Source organism: Chelonia mydas, chromosome 10 (genome assembly GCF_015237465.2).
Source record: "Chelonia mydas isolate rCheMyd1 chromosome 10, rCheMyd1.pri.v2, whole genome shotgun sequence".
Taxonomy (NCBI): Eukaryota; Metazoa; Chordata; order Testudines; family Cheloniidae; genus Chelonia; species Chelonia mydas.
In genome coordinates, this window is record NC_051250.2 from 39,077,994 (window position 1) to 39,096,608 (window position 18,615).

Genomic DNA, 18,615 nt, shown 5'->3' on the forward strand with positions numbered 1-18,615 from the left:
TGCAATCCATATGAGCAAGATTAGGCACAAAGTGTTGTTTCATTTCCATGCACTGTCAAGTTTTGGCTCTATTGCCCTGATTTAGGACAGCACTCAAGCACATGATCAACAGTAAGCATTCTTGAATTTGATCCTTCCTATGTAAGGATGATGGGGAATGGAATATTTTTATTCTTTCCCAGTGGAAATACAATTAACTCCTTTGCTCCAGGGTTGCCAAGAAGAATAGGGGTTAGCACCATGTATAGAACAAAAAGCCTCTAAAGTTTGCAGAATCTGATAATATTTTGACTGAGGTTCTAAATCTTGATTCATATCAGGGTAAATATCATTGAAATGTTGATTGGAGGTTGATCACTGAGAATTGTCAAAAAAGGTTGGATTAAACTAAACACAACTTTTTTTTTGAATTACTGTTTTGCTTTGAAGGTTCTAGAACATTCATGTTATTTACTGACTCTGATTTTATATTCCTCTGCATTTCTCGATTTGGAAGAAGCGAAGGTGCTGAAATTTTGTTCCATGGGTATTTCTACCCTTGTGAAATAAGCAAAGTCTCCCAAATCTCTTAAAACACCTGCTCTTATAGGCTGTCTTCACTGCAAAAGAGGGGGTGTCTTACATGGTGATGTCTCCACTGGGTTGTTACATCAACAGACCTAAGGCCCAGGAAGATTTTTACCCTGATGCAGGAGGCCTATGGTTTACCTTGGCTAGCTACACTGAGGTAAACACAACAGTGCTTTGTCTGCACTAGAATTTTACGTTGAGATAGCGCCCTTGATTTAAAAACACACCACTTCTTCCGGTCAAGCCCAAGACCTAATGAGCAGACTCTTGCAGATGAGGGAGATTCAGGGAAGTATCTTCAGAATGCTTCACTAGTCCTCCACTAACGACCAAATAAGTCAGTGACACCTAATGCCAGGTCTACACTACAGATCTGTGTCAGTATAACTAAGTCACTCAGAGGTGTAAAAAATCCACACCCCTGAGTGACATAGTTGTACTGACCTAACCCCATGTATATAGTGCTATGTCAATGGGAGAGCTTCTCCCACATAGCTACCGCCTCTCGGGGAGATGGATGTACTACATCTACGGAAAAAGCTCTCCCGTTGGTGTAGTAGCATCTTCACTAAAGTGCTGCAGCTGTGCCGCTGTAGCACTGTACATGAAGACAAGCCCTCAGTGTGTGACTTAGGGAGGCAGTGTGGCCTAGTGGATAAAGTGTTGGACTGGGATTTGGGAGACCTGAGTTCTATTCCTGGTTCTTGCCACTGGCCTGCTGGGTGACCTTGGGCAAGTAATTTCCTCTGAATCTGCCTCAGTTTCCCCATCTGTAAAATGGGGTAATGATACTGACCACCTTTGTAAAGTGCTTTGAGATAGACAACTGTACCGTGCTAGATAAGAGCTAGATATTATTACTACACGACTGACATGTGCTTCTATGAGGAAGGCAGGTCTGATAGAGCTCAGGATATGAGGATCTCAAATGTCAGTGTGTGGCGTGCATGTGTCTGCAAAATGCGTCATCTAGGTGGGATTGCCCAGCCCTGCTTTCCCTCCTGTTCACTGTGGCCATTGCACTGTCCCTTGAAAGTAACATTCTCTATTGTCTGTAATGGAGAGGGGGTTTGTCTTGGGCCCAAACTTTCAACAGTCATTAATGATTTTAGGTGCCTTAATTTTAAGGGGCATAACTTGGGACTCCTTTTAAAGGGGGCTTATGGTCACAAGTAGGGTGTTCAGCCCTCCGTGATAATCAAGTTGGACAACTCCAAAGTAAGATGCCTAAAATCAGGCCTTCGTTTGTTTAAAGCGTGTATTGTATTCGCTCCACTGCTCTGCTTTTCACACCCTGCTGTCACCTGTTCTGTTCCTCTCTCTCTTCCTTCCCACCTGCTCTCTTTCTCCTATGGTCTGTCCTCCTCCACTGGCAGCTCATAGCTTTGCTGCTGATGGCTGGCTCCTGAATCATCATCTCTTCTTATTCAGCAGCAGCCCTGTCAAGGCTGAATCCCCACTCTGGCACTTTGAGTACAGAAGGTGGGGGTCCGCAAGGATTTTAAAAATTAATACTTGCCACTCCAGGCTTGTATTAAACTCCCAAGGATATAGCTTTTCTCTGACCTTGGCTTGGCAAACACTGCCACCACCCAAATGCAAAAAACCCTCTTGGACCCAGGAAGGAGCACTTTGGAATTCCTCCCTGTGGGTACCCTCAAGCCCTTTCACCCCCCTTCGGGGAAGAGCTGAGAAAGAAAACAAAGGAAATTAGCTGTTGCTACCAGCTAATCAAACAACATGCACAACCTCTTAGGACACCAAAAATCCAATCCTGTTCTTTAAAAAGGTAAATTTTCTTAACAAAAAAAACAAACAAACAAAACATCTGGAACTTAGGCTTTTGCTAGATTTTAAAAAGGCAATTCCAAAAATCAAGCACCCAAAATAGCTTCCTTGGGAGTTCAGATTAAAGGTTACAAGCAAACAAAACCATCTGGGGTTAGCACAGAGGAGATCCGCAAGCCAAACTAAAGAAATAAACCTGATTGCATCTATTTAAACATTTCTAATTTACTTACTTACTTTGAAATCCCCCAAATATGTAATTCTAGGTATGATCTGATGATTTCTCATACCTGGCTTAAAGCTTTACACAGCATTCCTGCTTATAGCATTGCTGCTCCATGTCACTGCACCCCAGAGAGAACAATAGATCACAAAGGGAAGGTTTTTCCCAATTTTAAAAAGTTTTAGCCCTTTTCTATTGGCTCTTTTGGTCAGGTACCCAATCCTTTTCTTTTACCTGTGGGCTTGTTAACCCTTTATAGGTAAAGCAAACAGAGAACAGACACCAAGAGGGATTTTACAGCTAACTGGCTGGCTTGGTGTCCATAAAAGGGAGCTACCCCCGCTTCATTTATCACAGGCCCCTAAAAGAGGCAGCCAACCTGCCTCCCATTCCATCTCTCCAGCAGCCTTTTCAGAACTCCAGGCTCCTCTTTGAACCATGTGCCCAATCATCCATTCTCCTGGCCAACCCATAAGGGCATTGGCTATCCCTGGGTTTTTGAGCCTTCATGATTTGCCCATGTACTAAAGATGTTGTGGGTGGGATATACGGCTAATGCTGTTCCCTACCCAGCTAGCTTCCTAGACAGCCTCTCACCTGGCCCCTCCTGCTGCTCTGGCTCCCTGCCTCATGTTGGGAAGCTAAAGGGGCTCAGCAGTCTAGTGGGGCAGCATGGAGAACCACACAGCATGGAGCTGAGAAGCAGTTCCATGCTGGAGAACTTGGCATGGGGGAGATCAGCTTCACAGGTGGTTTTCAAAAGGAGGCTGGGCAGCCATCTGTCTTGCAGGATTTGTTGTGTCTGAATCATCCATCTTGACAGGGGATTAGACTAGATGATCCTTGCGGTCCCTTCTATTCCTATGGGTCTATGACAAAGTATTCATCTTTGTATTACAGTAGTGGCTAGGGGTCCCATTGTGCTAGGTGCTGTATAAAACCTACTGAGAGCCAGGCCTTGTCTATTTATATTGTAAGCCCTTCAGGGCAAGCCCGAGAAAGCCCTGTTATCTCCATTGTACAGATGGCTAGAGAGACACTGAGTGACCTACCCAAGGTCACATAGGGTGTCTGTGGAAGAGCAGAAAATTGAAGCATTGTCTCCAGAGCCCCATTCCAGTGCCTTCACCACAAGATCGTCCTCCCAGGAGGCCTTGTGCCCTCTTCTAGCAGGAGTTGCTTTCAGCACAGCTAGAGTGAGTGTTGGGTGGGGGGGAGAGGGGAAAGAAAGGAGGCAAGAGCTGGTGGTGGAGTGCAGTGGTAATTAGGGTCCCCAAAAATGGGGAGGGTTCACTGATAAGCTAGGGGTGAGGGAAGAGCAGGGGGAGAGGCAGGGACACGCAAGCAGAGGAGGAGTGAGTAGGGAGCAGATTTTCTGTCCTGGCTTAGACACCAAAACCAATGTTCATTTGTTATTAATGCCTGTGGCTGCCACTTAAGCCAAATCTCTTTGGCTCTGTCCTATGAGATGATTTCTCAGGAAGATGAAAACCTCTCAGATTAATGTAATTCTGCCCCCTATCTCCTGGCATTACCGCATGGTGAGGGCATATCATGCCGTAAGGATGCCGGAAGAATTCTGCTGTGTGAGGAGATTGATATTGTTTTTGCCCTCACACTGAAAGTGCAAACAAGATGTCAGCTGTTAAATGGCTCTTCCAGCTCCTCTGCTGGAACACATTGCTTGATGAACATGTTGTGTAACCCACCCACCCCTTGCACTGTAAAGTGCCATTGGGCTGCTACCTGCGGCACATCATCAAAATGATTTAAGCTCTGAGACCTGATTCTCATTAAGGGGCCTCTGTGTGAATGAGAACTAGAGCCAATCACCTTGCCTCCCCACACGTGGGGGTAGGGAGAGGGGATCATTTACCTGTTTGTACTGTAGCAGCGCCGTGGGGCCCTGGGTTGTGCCAGTGGCTGTACAAACACAGAACAAAATGGTGTCCCCTGCCCCCAAGCAATTGACAATCCAAGTAGACAGAAACTTGTTGTGCCAACATCTTTCTGAAGAAAGGTTTCCTTTATTTCCAGTAGCTCACAGGGCTGCTCTGAGATTATCTGTTTATTTCAATGAAAACTTTGGGCCAAGAATGTCTGTCACTCCACCCCTGGCTCTTATGAAAAGCAATATCGAAGCTTTTGTTACCAATTCCATTCCAGTTCTCTTCTTGACCCCTTCTAACTTTGTCTCATTCTTACTCTCAGGTCACAAGTAAACATTTTGGGGGTAAAGTTTAAAAAAATACAGCTTTCTTTTTATATCTATATCATAAATTCATTAGAACTTTGCCATAGCACACATCTGACAGCCATTTTTTATGAAAACTATGTCCCAATCTTTCAGCAAAGATTTACTAAGACTGAATTATGGAAGATGCACTAATTTACAAAATATGCTACTGAACATTAATCTGTGCTGTAGGTTGTCATAACCAGATCTTGGTGAAAAATGCCAATTTTTGGTGAGAATTTTTAATTTTGTGGGGAGATTTTGGGGAAAAAAATCATTCCTTTTTCCTTAATCAAAAGTCTAAACACACCTTGCCAAAATCTTCAGTAAAAATGTTCAGGTTTTGAAAATAAAATGAGAATCTTGACCAAGAAAATTTTCTGATTTTTTTTCATTAAAAAACAGAACAAAACATTTTTACTAAAATGGAAAGTCTTGCAGAGTATTGTCAATCTGATCCAAAAGCCATTCTTACTTTCCTGCCCTGCCCAAACCACCCAAAAAAATCCCCAGCCCCTCCGTGGTCTCATTGAAATCTGGTCTAATAACTCATTCAAATGAACTTTATTCTGATAACGTGCTTTTTATCCCTAGAGCTCATAGCATTTAACTTACCCCCATTTTACAGAAGGGAAAACTGAGGGACAGGGAAGTGAAATGACTTAACTCAACAAATCAGTAGAAGAGCTGGGAATAAAACTCAGGTCTCCTGAGTCACAGTCCAATGATGTATCTACTAGGCCATGGTTCTCAACAAGGGGTCTGGGACCCCCTAGAGGGCTGTGAGCAGGGTTAAGAGAGTCTGCCAAGCAGTGCCAGCATTAGACTTTCTGGGGCCCAGGACAGAATGTCAAAGCCCCACCACATGGGACTGAAGCCCAGGCCCCCAAGCCTCGTCACACAGGGCTGAAGTTGAAGCCTGAGCAACTTAGCTTCACAGGGTCCCCTGTGGTGTGGGGTCCCAGGCAGTCGACCTGCTTGCTACCCACTAACGCTGGTCATAGAATATGATGCAAAACAATCTATATTTAAGTATATAAAATATATAAAACACACAATCTTAAGATGGCATCATGTATTTTAAACACTTTGGAAGAGGACTGCTGATGAGTCATGGAGGCAGGCAAGAATATTCCATATGTCTGGTGCAACCCATTGCATTAAAGCTATCAGTGTGTGAAAGCAAATCCTTTCTCCTGTTGCACATTTGATCTCCATATCAATGTGCTTAACCTTAAAGCAGAACTCAGCAACACTAGGGGAAATACTTGATTGCTATTTATACAGCTGTTGATTGCTATTTATGCAGCTGTGTAGCAGCTGCTGCGGTGCCTCCTGCTGGTTGTCTAGGAATTAGTTCAGTTCCAGCCTCGGAGCGCCTCCTACCCATGCCTGCTTCCTCCTGATCTCCACCACTTATAGCACTTCCAGCCCCATGTCCCTCCCGGACCCCGGTGCCCCTTACCTTGGGGTACTGCCCCACAGCAGTGCCCCCACACTCTGAATCTCCCCTCCATGGGGAATCCCAATACCCTAAACCCACCTTGCCTCAGTGAACCACTGCCAGTCCTCATTTAGCCCCTTCCCTCAGGGGCAAACTGCAGTCTGAAGTGGCCACTCATAATCAGCAAAGGGGTTTGGACCTGCAGCCTTTCCAGCCCCAGATGTCTCCCTGCAGCCCTCGTACCTCCCCTGGCCTTTAGCAAGGCCTCAGCCTGGGGACTCACCAGGACATAGCTCCTCAGCCCTGCCCTGCCCTGCTCTGCTCTGTCCTGTCCTGCCTCGGGTACCCTGCTTGCTTTACCAGGCAGCCTGGTCCTCTCTGCTCCTCAGCTGGAACAAGAGTCTTCTCTCACTCCCTCAGCCTGCCCTCTTATCAGGGTCAGCTGGATCCTAATTGTTACCCAAACAGCCTCCCCCTACCCCGGCTTTTAACCCCTTCCTGACAAGAGCTGGGTGACTGCCCTACTACAAGCTGGAATCACCATAAGGTCTGAGGTCTTGATATTGCAAAAAGTACTTATAAGCTAATAAAAGTAAGGGCAACTCACAATGTTGTCTAGCACTTTAAATTCAAGTTTGCCTAGAAAAATTCACTCTTGGAGGAGATTTTTGTTTAATTTTTAACTTTCCATGTTTGTTCAGCGTTATTGCATAGGTACTCTCTTCACTTGTGACTGTGCCTTGTAAGAAGGCTAGCCCAAGGAATTCTGAGGCCCTGTAGAAGCCTCTATTGATTTTTGTCATTTTCCTATCTTGCCGTCTTTTTCTCTTTGCTTCTCTTCCATTCCTGCAAGAGAATGGAGACCTTTCTCAGCCTCTTTGAAGCCTTTTGAGGAGGCTTAGTCAGTTGGAATCTGGGGGTGTAATTTGCATATTAAAACATACAAATTGGTTCACTGGAATGCTGGGGCAAGTACTGCCTCCAGTTCTGATCTAAAGCATATGGGGAAATTATTAGGGAAGAGAACTGGATGTTGCTAGCTTGGCACGTAACTCTCATGCTTGTGGTGATCAGGCTTCCTCTTAACATATAGTTAAGGCACTGCACCAGGACTCAGACAATCTGAGTTCTAATCCTCGCTCTCCCACAGGCTCCTTGGGTGACCTTGGGTCATTCACTTAATCTCTGGGTGACTCAACTCTTCAGCTATAAAAATGGGAATAATTCCTTCCACCCTTTGTCTGTCGTGTCTTTGAAGCAGGGATCATAGAATCATAGAATATCAGGGTTGGAAGGGACCTCAGGAGGTCATCTAGTCCAACCCCCTGCTCAAAGCAGGACCAATTCCCAACTAAATCATCCCAGCCAGGGCTTTGTCAAGCCTGAAAAACTTCTAAGGAAGGAGATTCCACCACCTCCCTAGCTAGCACATTTTAGTGTTTCATCACCCTCCCAGTGAAAAAGTTTTTCCTAATATCCAACCTAAACCTCCCCACTGCAACTTGAGACCACTACTCCTTGTTCTGTCATCAGCTACCACTGAGAACAGTCTAGATCCATCCTCTTTGGAACCCCCTTTCAGGTAGTTGAAAGCAGCTATCAGATCCCCCCTCATTCTTCTCTTCCGCAGACTAAACAATCCCAGTTCCCTCAGCCTCTCCTCATAAGTCATGTGTTCCAGTCCCCTAATCATTTTTGTTGCCCTCCGCTGGACTCTTTCCAATTTTTCTACATCCTTCTTGTAGTGTGGGGCCCAAAACTGGACACGGTACTCCAGATGAGGCCTCACTAATGTCGAATAGAGGGGAATGATCACATCCCTCGATCTGCTGGCAGTGCCCCTACATATACATCCCAAAATGCCATTAGCCTTCTTGGCAACAAGGGCACACTGTTGAAGATGGGATGATGCCATGGACCGGCTGGCCCTTGAAGGCAAACTGGGCTGAGCCTTGCCCACCACCTAGCAGCTCCAGGGATAAATAATCATAGAATCATAGACTTTAAGGTCAGAAGGGACCATTATGATCTTCTAGTCTGACCTCCTGCACAACGCAGGCCACAGAATCTCACCTACCCACTCCTGTAACAAACCCCTAACCTATGTCTGAGCTATCAAAGTCCTCAAATCGTGGTTTAAAGACTTCAAGGTGCAGAGAATCCTCCAGCAAGTAACCCGTGCCCCACGCTGCAGAGGAGGGTGAAAATCCCCCAGGGCCTCTGCCAATCTGCCCTGGGGGAAAATTCCTTCCCGACCCCAAATATGGCGATCAGCTAAAGCCCGAGTATGTGGGCAAGACTCACCAGCCAGACACCCAGGAAAGAATTCTCTTTAGTAACTCAGATCCCACCCCATCCTGCCTGGTTTGAGCCAGACATGCTAGCCTGCTGCAAACCCAGACCCAGGTCTGAACCATGTCCCCCAACAGCTGCAGGCTTAAGTGAAAATAGCTTAAGAAGTGTTCCTGTCTCTAACACTCAGATGCCCAGCTCCCAATGGGGTCTAAACCCCAAATAAATCCATTTTACCCTGTATAAAGATTTTCAGGGTAAACTCATAAATTGTTCACCCTCTATAACAGCTGTTTGCCGCCCCCCCCCACCCCCCGGTATTAATACATACCCTGGGTTAATTAATGAGTAAAAAGTGATTTTATTAAATACAGAAAGTAGGATTTAAGTGGTTCCAAGTAGTAACAGCCATAACAAAGTGAATTACCAAGCAAAATAAAATAAAACATGCAAGTCTAAGTCTAGTACAGTAATAAAACTGAATACAGGTAAAATCCTCACCCAGTAAGCTTCCTTTTACAGACTAGTCTCCTTCTAGTCTGGGTCCAGCAATCACTCACACCACTGTGGTTACTGTCCTTTGTTCCAGTCTCTTTCAGGTAACCTTTGGGGGTGGAGAGGCTATCTCTTCAGCCAGCTGAAGACAAAATGGAGGGGTCTCCCAGGGGTTTAAATAGACTTTCTCTTGTGGGTGGATACCCCTCCCTCCCCCTGTGTAGAATCCCAGCTATAAGATGGAGTTTTGGAGTCACATGGGCAAGTCACATTTCCATGCATGACTCAACTTATAGGTAGCAGCCATTGTTCCCATGCTACCTTGAATGTCCTCAGGTAGACTTCTTATGTGGATTGGAGTCTTCCAAGATCCATTGTCTGTTAAGTGTTTCTTGATTGGGTACTTAACTGGCAAATTCCTTTCTAAAGAAGCTGACCAAATGCCTTACTAAGGCTACTTAAAATCAAACAAGTACACAGCCAATATTTATAACTTCAAATACAAAAATGATACATGCATACAAATAGGATGAATATATTCAGTAGATCATAACCTTTGTAGAGGTACATTACATGGCATATCTAGCATAAAACATATTCCGGTTATGTCATATTTACTTTCATAAGCATATTTCCATAAAGCATTATGGGGTGCAACATCACAGTCCCATAATAAAAAATCTCTCAGTATGTGTATGCCCAGATGCTAGTACAATGGGCCCTTGTCCTGGGGATGTTCCAGATGGAAGTAGAAGTTGATGGAGTGTGGTGTTTTCTCTGATGCAGTCTTGTTTCAGTACAAGGAATGAACAAATGAAGCTTATCCAAATGCAGGAGGAACCAAGAGCAAAAGGAGCAGTTTCTTAGCTTACAGGCCCAAGCCTCTTTAGCCAACAGACCTAACGGCTCTCTAGCTTTTTCCAGGATCATGCTCTGCTCACCAGCTGCTGCTTGGCTTTCTTGCTTTTTACCTGCGTCTCTCTCTCTGTTCTTATCCAGTCTCAGTTTGTGTGCAATGTATATAGATAGATACACACGTCCACACACACACCTCTCAGCAATTCCCTGGCCCACTCAGTCCAAACTCCTGTGCAGGTTCACAACCTCCTTTTGTGTTACATGGGGCAGGGGGAATCTTCTGATTAATTCATCCTGACAGATGAATCTAAGTTTATACACTTGCTGTGTGGTTAGCACTAATTAAAGGCTGCGTTCACATCCTGTCTCAAAGACATTTGTGATTCCTGCACTCACCAGTACCTGTCAGCATAACATTATTAAATGTTCGCCCATGTGCAAGAAACACTCCACAGAACATGAAAGTGAGTGAGCAGGGAGAAAAGAAGAAAGTACTAATGCCACATGCTCTGCAAAGCAGAGGGATAGCTCAGTGGTTTGAGTATTGGCCTGCTAAACCCAGGGTTGTGAGTTCAATCCTTGAGGGGGCCATTTAGGGATCAGGGGCAAAAATCGGGGATTGGTCCTGCTTTGAGCAGCAGGTTGGACTGGATGACCTCCTGAGGTCCCTTCCAATCCTGATATTCTATGATTCTATGACAGAGATACATAAAGGAAACTGTCTTGCTCTTCTCTGCACTGCACGAATACTGCCTGCTATTCCAAAACTGTCCCAACATGAACTGGGCTCAAGATTAAGTCTTTGAGTTCAGTCAGGTCAGTCATTTCTCTGCTTGTTCCAAAATCGAGGCAATGTGCGCAGGGCATTGCCTTGTCCTGTCATGTTCAGCATATAATCTACCTCTCTGTGCCTCAGTCTACCTATCAGTATAATGGGGTAATGATTCCAACCCACCTTTTGTAGGCTGATTTTAAGTCCTCAGATGACAATTCATGTATAAGTGGAGGCTGTTACTATTGTATGACAATTTGCAATGTTCAGCTGATTAAATAACTTCCTTTGCTGAACAATCCTTAACTCTACATTGTGAGTTAATGATGGACTGTTCCATTGTAACTGCTTATGAGGGTGTTGGGTGCTGTGGGGTATATATCTCACATCACCTTGTGACCTTGTTTTGAGTGGCTTATGGGTGAAGAGGAATTTAACTCATACTGCACAGCCAGCTGTTGTTTTGCCTGTTACAGAGGAGACACGCTGCTCTTTGGAGACTTTATGTTTGCTCTTTCTTGTTTATCTTACTTTTAAAATAAAAGCCATTCAGATGGAAAGTGTGTGGTGCTTCTGTGGGGTGGGGAATCCTGAGATGATGGGAGACTTCAAATATGGCAAAGGAGAGCAGTTAGCAGAGAAGAGGAGCAGGAATAGTTGAATGTGTTTTTAAATGCAGACTGCTTGTAGAAGCATTTTATGATTGCTTTATAATGGTTTATACACTTGCTGTGTGTTTAGCACTAATTAAAGTATAGGGTTCCTCTGTTACACTCTGATCATCATCTGACTTAGATTTTCAGACCGTCTGACTTAGATTTTCAGTTCTACTTCCAGAGCTGTATCTATAACTGCATTAATGGTAACCTCAGAACAATTTAATAAACGCAGAAAATATGGGTTCTTCCCGGTCTGAAACCCAGCTCTGCAGGAGCAAATGGAAATCTGCTTGGGAAGACTCAAGTACGTATGTTACAGTTTGCCTGCAGTCAGCACAGAAAAGAGCCGAGATCGCTGAAGGTCGGTATGCTTTCTGACTGGCTATCTAAAACCAAATGATGTTCAATAATGATGATAGTCATTACAGAGTACTGCACAGATGTGGCTTTCAAAGCACCTTATAAAAGTGATGAAGCACAATCCCTGTTTTACAGATTGGGAAACTGATGCAATGGAGAGATTAAGTGACTTGTCCATTGTCACTGGGCAAACTGGTGGCAGTCAAGTCTAGAACTTAAGTCTCTAGCTCTGTGCTTGGGCCATTAGACTCCTGGCTGTGTTTCAGAGGCCTTTAAACATTCAAATGTGGCTGGATATATGTGTCATAAAACTATAGTTAAGAGGTAACATCAATAGAATGGGGTATTGTCACAGGATAACTCTTCTCTGGAGGCTACATCAAAGTCAAGGGACCGGTGGGACATGTAACATGAAGCAGGAATGTTTTTCAAACCGAGAGGCTTTCGAGCCTCACATAGAATTCCATTAAAACTAAGGATGCATGAACCAAGGTTTCATCCAAAACTCTTCCTGAACCTTTATAAATGTTTCGAAAAGTTCTTAAAACACTTCCTCCCTGCCCCCCAAGTGCATTTTGTGGTATTTCTGTCCCAGCTCTGGGAACTTTTGTGAGCAACTCATACTGAATTGTAGACTGTGTGCCCCCAGATTGTTCACAAACATCTGAATGTTTGATTGCTATCCCTACTCAAATCCTCCAGCTGCTGTTGCCTAATGAAATTAACATAGGACTGGGAGTCAGCATTTGGGGATGACTCTGACATTGAGTCTGGCTGGGACCTTAGGAGCGTCACCTAACCTCTCTGACCCCATTCCTCTAAACATTCCCCAGTGCTTTGTCCAGATTATGTGAGGACTACGTCTCTAATTACCTCCCTCAGCAGCCTCTTTCACAGCCATCAGACTCCGTCCTGCTCACATTAAAGTCAATGATAAAAGGCTCATCGACTTCAGTGCTGGCAAGATTGGGCTCGTTGTTAAGCAACTTGACTTTATATTCAACCTAAACTTTCCTCTGCTTAATTAGAACCCGTTACTCCTAGTTATTTTGCCTTGGTCCACCCTAAACAATTCCCCTTCTCTTTCCTGGCTGTGCTATTTACTCCTGTCAAACATGTTTTACATGATGATCAGTCTCTCTGAGTCACTGAGCCAAGCTATGCATATTGAGTGTCTTTTAATCTTTGCTCATACATCAGCCCTTCCAGCCCCTCTATCATTTGGTTGCTCTTCCTTTTGTAATACGGATCCTTTCCCATTAGTAGAATATATTTAAACTACTATGTAAAATCTGCCTCGCATCCCCCTGGTCTGCTCCGCAGAAGGCAAGCTTTTTGTAGGCATGGCTAAGATATTGACACAAGTGCAATCGATGTGGAATAAAAAATATACTTTCTCCTTGAGGCTGGAAGAACACCAACTGCAGAATTCTCCTCGAGCTTCTCTAGGCACAGCATGTCATTACATTTGATTTTCCTAAGTCTTCGCTTCTCCTTTATGTAATGAATATATTTTGAGTGGCTTTATTTCTCTTCTTTCAGTATGTTTCCTAGTGTTATCCCAGCCTGCGATCCCACCATCCCCAACCATCTTTATCACACCTGCATGGCTCCTGTATCTGTAAGTATCTGTCGAGATTCCATCTTTGGATGAGGCTGGGGTTTGTGCAGCCTTCTGAGGGAAGTCACATCCATTTGTCTGTGTCGTTGAGGCAGTAATTACTGGGAGATGGGGGAGCTTCTCCGGCGGGGACCATGCAGAAGGTCAGATGATCATCAAGGGCCCTTCTGGCCTTAATCTGTGAGCCGTGCTCATGAGTGTGATACGAGTGCCTGAGGTTTAACTCAGCAGAGCTGTCAATCAAGCACCTCTTTAGGTGCTGAAAGTCCCTAGCTTATCAGAAGAACAGATGCTCTGCTGCAGCCTGTACTTCACGTTTCCACTTGCTGCCCAAGGGGTCGCTTTTAGGGTAATTTGCTTCCTGTGTCCCACTCAGCCTTTGGCCCCTCTTCAGAGGTTCCCAGGAAGCATGCCAATAACAGTAGTAGTTTTGCAAGATAGACGCCTGTTCACTAGAACTCCACTGAAATCCTCTTTGCCCACAAATCTTCACCCAGGCCACTCACTTGGCACTAATTGGTAATGACATTTGGTCATCACCACCCGAAGTTTGGAATAGTTGGGAGAAAGACCCAAATGACTGGGTACTCCTCTGGACCTCTCTGGAGTTCCCCAATCGCTGATCATGCTTCCCTTCAACAGAGAGAATTAGAAATTCATGCTAGGGCCTAGGTGGCCCTAGCAGAAGCTGATTGAGCCTGTATATCCACAAGGTTGGGTAGAGCCACCCAGCGCAGAGACGAATCTGGTGTCCTGAAAACGGGACTATTATCACAAAAGACAACACCTCTCAGGTGAAACCGCTGGAGTGATGGAGGAAGGAAGAGAGGTTACAAGGAATAGGGTGGCAAGAGACTGTATTGACCCACTTTGTTCTATATCTGTTCAAATACTGGGGTGTAGATAAGGGCCAGATCCTCGGCTCGTGTGTATAAATCAGCCTGGCTCCGGTACAGTCAATGGGAGCTACAGACGTACATCAGCTGAGGCTCTAGCTCCCTTTCTTGTTCTTTGGTTCATTCCGTGCCACACGAACTGTGTTCCTGCCCTTTATTCTATTGCTTCACCTACCTGCACATGGGAGCTGCAAGCCCTCTCAGGCAGGGACTGATTTATTGCCCACTGTTGATTCCCTGTTACTTAGACCTATAAGCATCTCTCTGTTTGGCACCTTCTTGCACAGCAGCACACCTCACTGGGTATCTGATATCCCCATACATCCACCCATGAGGCCAGAGTTTAAAGAGATGGGGCCAGGGGTTTGCACCCTCATAGGTACTTTTACTGTTTTGATTATTTGTCATTGGCTCTCTTTGCAGCTAGCTGTGCTGATAGTCTTGTCTCTGTTGGTGAAACGCAAGAGCCTCTATAAATGCTGTTGGAATGGAGCACCTGGACTGCTGAGGTACCCAGAATAACCCCATATCCACACCTCTGCACTCATCCAACAACACTGCTCCCTTTGCCCCGCAGGCAACCTTGCCTGAGGTTTACATTTGTTTTCATGTGACTCTGCACTCCCTGATGCTGTTCAGACTGGAATTGCTGAAATCTCTCAATGACCCCGATTCCTCAACTGTCTCTGATTTTGCCATCCAAAATTATTGTGAGCACAGTTTTGTGGGTGTACCTGTTAGCCCTTGGTATATCTAGTGTTCTGATTTGCAGAAAGTCGGCTGTTGGGTAGCTTGGCACCTTGGCACTTTACAGCATGGCATGTAACTAGGCTAGGAGGTGAAATGGCAGGTGTAGAATTCAAGGCTGCGTTTCAAACCCCAGGCTAGAGGCAGAAAGGGCTGGATCAGGCTCTTTCTGGTCAAAATTTTCAGCTGTCTCCAAGTTCACGATAAGAATCTTAAAGTTTGGGAGCGTTACCTAACCTAACCTGAACCTTCTTCTCTTTACTGCTTTCATGGCTTTCACCCCTACCACTCCTCTTCCCCCAGCAGGCTGACCTAAGAGCATGGGGCAGCTTTTCTTTTGACAAACTATGACAAGAGCTATGACCAGGATGGTTGCTTCTGAGTCACTCTGCCATTCATGTGGCAGCCCTGATGGCTGGCCTGGTGGTCTAGCCCAACACTGTTCCGGTCAGATGGCTGCAGACTAGACTAAAACCAAACTGAAGAGAGGCCTATGCTCCCAAGGAAACCCTGCTGTGCACCTCTTTGTGCAAAACAATGATGTTGCCATTCTCCTCCCAGCAGCGGGGGTTGACTGTGATACCAGAAGACTAAACAATCTATCCCCAGGCACAGAAAATTTGAAATTCAGTCAGTAACTGGAACCCTTCCCACTGGTATCCTCCTCCAGGATCCCAGACCTTTGCTCACACTGTTATGCCAGGTGACTCTGGGACCTTTGCTACCAGCTGACCTTGATATCTGTGTTCTAGAACTTGGAGTGGGGGGAGGGCATCTGATCTGCCATTGGATAGGGGTTTGGAGTGACTTGGGCAATTATTTAGAAACTCTAGTGCAGTAGACACCCCCTTGTCCTTTGACTACTTCCACCTGTTCATCATTCCTTACTGTTATCTCTAACATCATAGAATCATAGAAGATTAGGGCTGGAAGAGACCTCAGGAGGTCATCTAGTCCAATCCCCTGCTCAAAGCAGGACCAACACCAACTAAATCATCCCAGCCAGGGCTGTGTTAAACCGGGCCTTAAAAACCTCTAAGGAAGGAGATTCCACCACCTCCCTATGTAACCCATTCCAGTACTTCACCACCTTCCTAGTGAAATAGTTTTTCCTAACTAGTTTTTCCAACCTAGACCTCCCCCACTGCAACTTGAGACCATTACTCCTTGTTTTGTCATCTGCCACCACTGACAACTGCTTAGCTCCATCCTCTTTGGAACCCCCCTTCAGGTAGTTGAAGGCTGCTATCAAATCCCCCTCACTCTTCTCTTCTGCAGACTAAATAACCCCAGTTCCCGCAGCTTCTCCTCATGTGTCATGTGCCCCAACCCCCTAATCATTTTCGTTGTCTTCTGCTGGACTCTCTCCAATTTGTCCACATCCTTTCTGTAGTGGGAGGACCAAAACTGGACACAATACTCCAGGTGTGGCCTCACAGTGCTGCATAGAGGAGAATAATCACTTCCCTCAATCTGCTGGCAATGCTCCTACTAATGCAGCCCAATATGCCTTTAGCCTTCTTGACAACAAGGGCTCACTGCTGACTCATATCCAGCTTCTTGTCCACTGTAATCCCCAGGTCTTTTTCTGCAGAACTGCTGCTTAGCCAGTTGGTCCCCAGCCTGGAGCAGTGCATGGGATTCTTCCATCCTAAGTTCAGGACTCTGCACTTGTCCTTCTTGAATCTCATCCGATGACTTTTGGCTCAATCCTCCAATTAGTCTAGGTCATTCTGGACCCTATCCCTACCCTCCATCGTATTTACCTCTCCCCCCAGCTTCGTGTCATCTGCGAACTTGCTGAGGGTGCAGTCCATCCCATCATCCAGATCATAAATGAAGATATTGAACAAAACTGGCCCCAGGACTGACCCCTGGGGCACTCTGCTTGATATTGGCTGCCAACTAGACATCGAGTTGTTGATCACTACCTGTTGAGCTCGATGATCTAACCAGCTTTCTTATAGTCCAGTCATCCAATCCATACTTCTTTAACTTGCTGGCAAGAATACTGTGGGAGACCGTATCAAAAGCTTTGCTAAAGTCAAGGTATATCACATGCACTGCTTTCCCCATATCCACAGAGCCATATGGATCATGAATTCCCATGATCTCACCTTTTAGTCTAAATCACCATGCATGCCTTTGGGACAGTAGAAATAAGAATTTTCCATCCCTGAGAGAGGTTGCAGCTCCATGTTCCCTGCAAATGTGACAGGGACACTCAGCAAAGACCGTGAAGAACTACGTGAGTCCTTAGGGCAGCTCAGAGAAGCCCAGGGTATGGCTGTGGCAGGGTCAGGTTGGGGATCAGTTTCTTCCAGCTAAACAGAGGACATGGGGGACCCATCCAGATACCTTGGTGGTGAGCCATGCTGGCAAATGGGACACACAGGTACATCCCACTGGCCATTCGGTGGGGGCTTTGTGGTAACTCCCCTATCCCAGCTGTTGTATGATGCACCTAGTGGTTACCCTTTGTGGCAGAGACAGGTGGATGTGGTGCCCCAAACCACTGTGCCCTTCTTTCTCAAGCTGTCTGCAGTGGAGGGAAGGGTGATCTCCATGGGGAGGTGCGGGTAAGGGGCACCCTGTCTATTCTCATTCTACCCCCCACCCCCCCGATTGTTGCAGCCCTGTGAATTTCTTGGAGGCAGAGGGCCACCAGGGGCTTGTGGCAGCAGTGTTTGGAATCCTCTTCTCTTCTGTTTGTGTGCTGGTGCTGGATACCGACCCCCTGCCTTTCATTGCCAGCTCCTCCCCACGCAGTCGAGGTAATGCAGGTGGTGCTGGGTCATCCCTTTCTGAAGTTTGCGGGTGTTTTGCTGTTTCAGTCCATTGGGCCCCTCAGAAGCCAGGGCTTTCCCCACAGGCTGTCCCAGGTGGGCACAGGGATCTCATTCAGACCCAGTGCAGGCTTTCCCCTAACTGGGTGACACCCTGAATAACTGTCTTCATTTTTTGGCTACCTTTCCCCACATGCACACATTTGTTTGTTTTAACATTTAAAATGTGTTGGGCCTCCCCTGGCCCTTCCCCAGGCAATGGTTGGCCAATCTATTGCATGTCCTGTTGCACACAGATCAGTGCAAATATACTCCAGATTTCCAGACAGCGTGTGCTACTGCTAACAATGGACTATGTTACAATCGGGGGAGCGGGGAAAGGGACTGCAGCTCCAGCAGGGCTGGGCGGGGCTCCGTTGAAAAAGCCAGTGCTGTTGTGACTTGGGCAAAACTTTGTGAAGCAGCCTTGTGCTCTGTCAGGCCCTGCCTAGTACTGCTGTTCCATCACTTGCATTAGTACTGGTGGGGCCTGCCATAGAGGCACTGGGAAGCCAGAGCTCCAGCTGATGTGAATGGGAGCTGCAGATGCTGAGCTCCTCTGAACTGAACCAGACAAAGCCAACTGGGGCTGGAGGGGAAGCGCCTTGATCTAAAAAGTGACGGTTCATCTGAGCTTCATATGGCAAAGTGAAGGCATCCCAGCAGTTAAACTCTGCTAAGCAGAGGCAGCACCCTAAGGTCTCATCCAGTGAGCATTTTGCATGGGCAGGCTGCTGGGAAGCCCTCGTGTGATGGTGCTGCCAAGGGGAAGAGAGGTGCCATGGCTGGCTGTCCCTGCATGCCATTAGCATGGACTGGATTTCCAGTC

At 46.1% G+C, this 18,615-nt stretch overlaps 1 protein-coding gene across 7 annotated transcripts in view; it reads left to right on the forward strand.

Moving 5' to 3' along the window:
• The window catches only part of STRA6 (signaling receptor and transporter of retinol STRA6), a 54,582-nt gene that overhangs the window by 10,982 nt on the left and 24,985 nt on the right, over positions 1 to 18,615 (forward strand). For all 7 annotated transcript variants that reach the window (XM_043523750.1, XM_043523749.1, XM_037911571.2 and 4 more), the window contains 3 exons: positions 13,240 to 13,318; positions 14,638 to 14,723; positions 17,596 to 17,735. In XM_043523750.1, the coding sequence (XP_043379685.1) occupies positions 13,240 to 13,318; positions 14,638 to 14,723; positions 17,596 to 17,735 (305 nt within the window). The remainder of the gene's footprint in view (positions 1 to 13,239; positions 13,319 to 14,637; positions 14,724 to 17,595; positions 17,736 to 18,615) is intronic.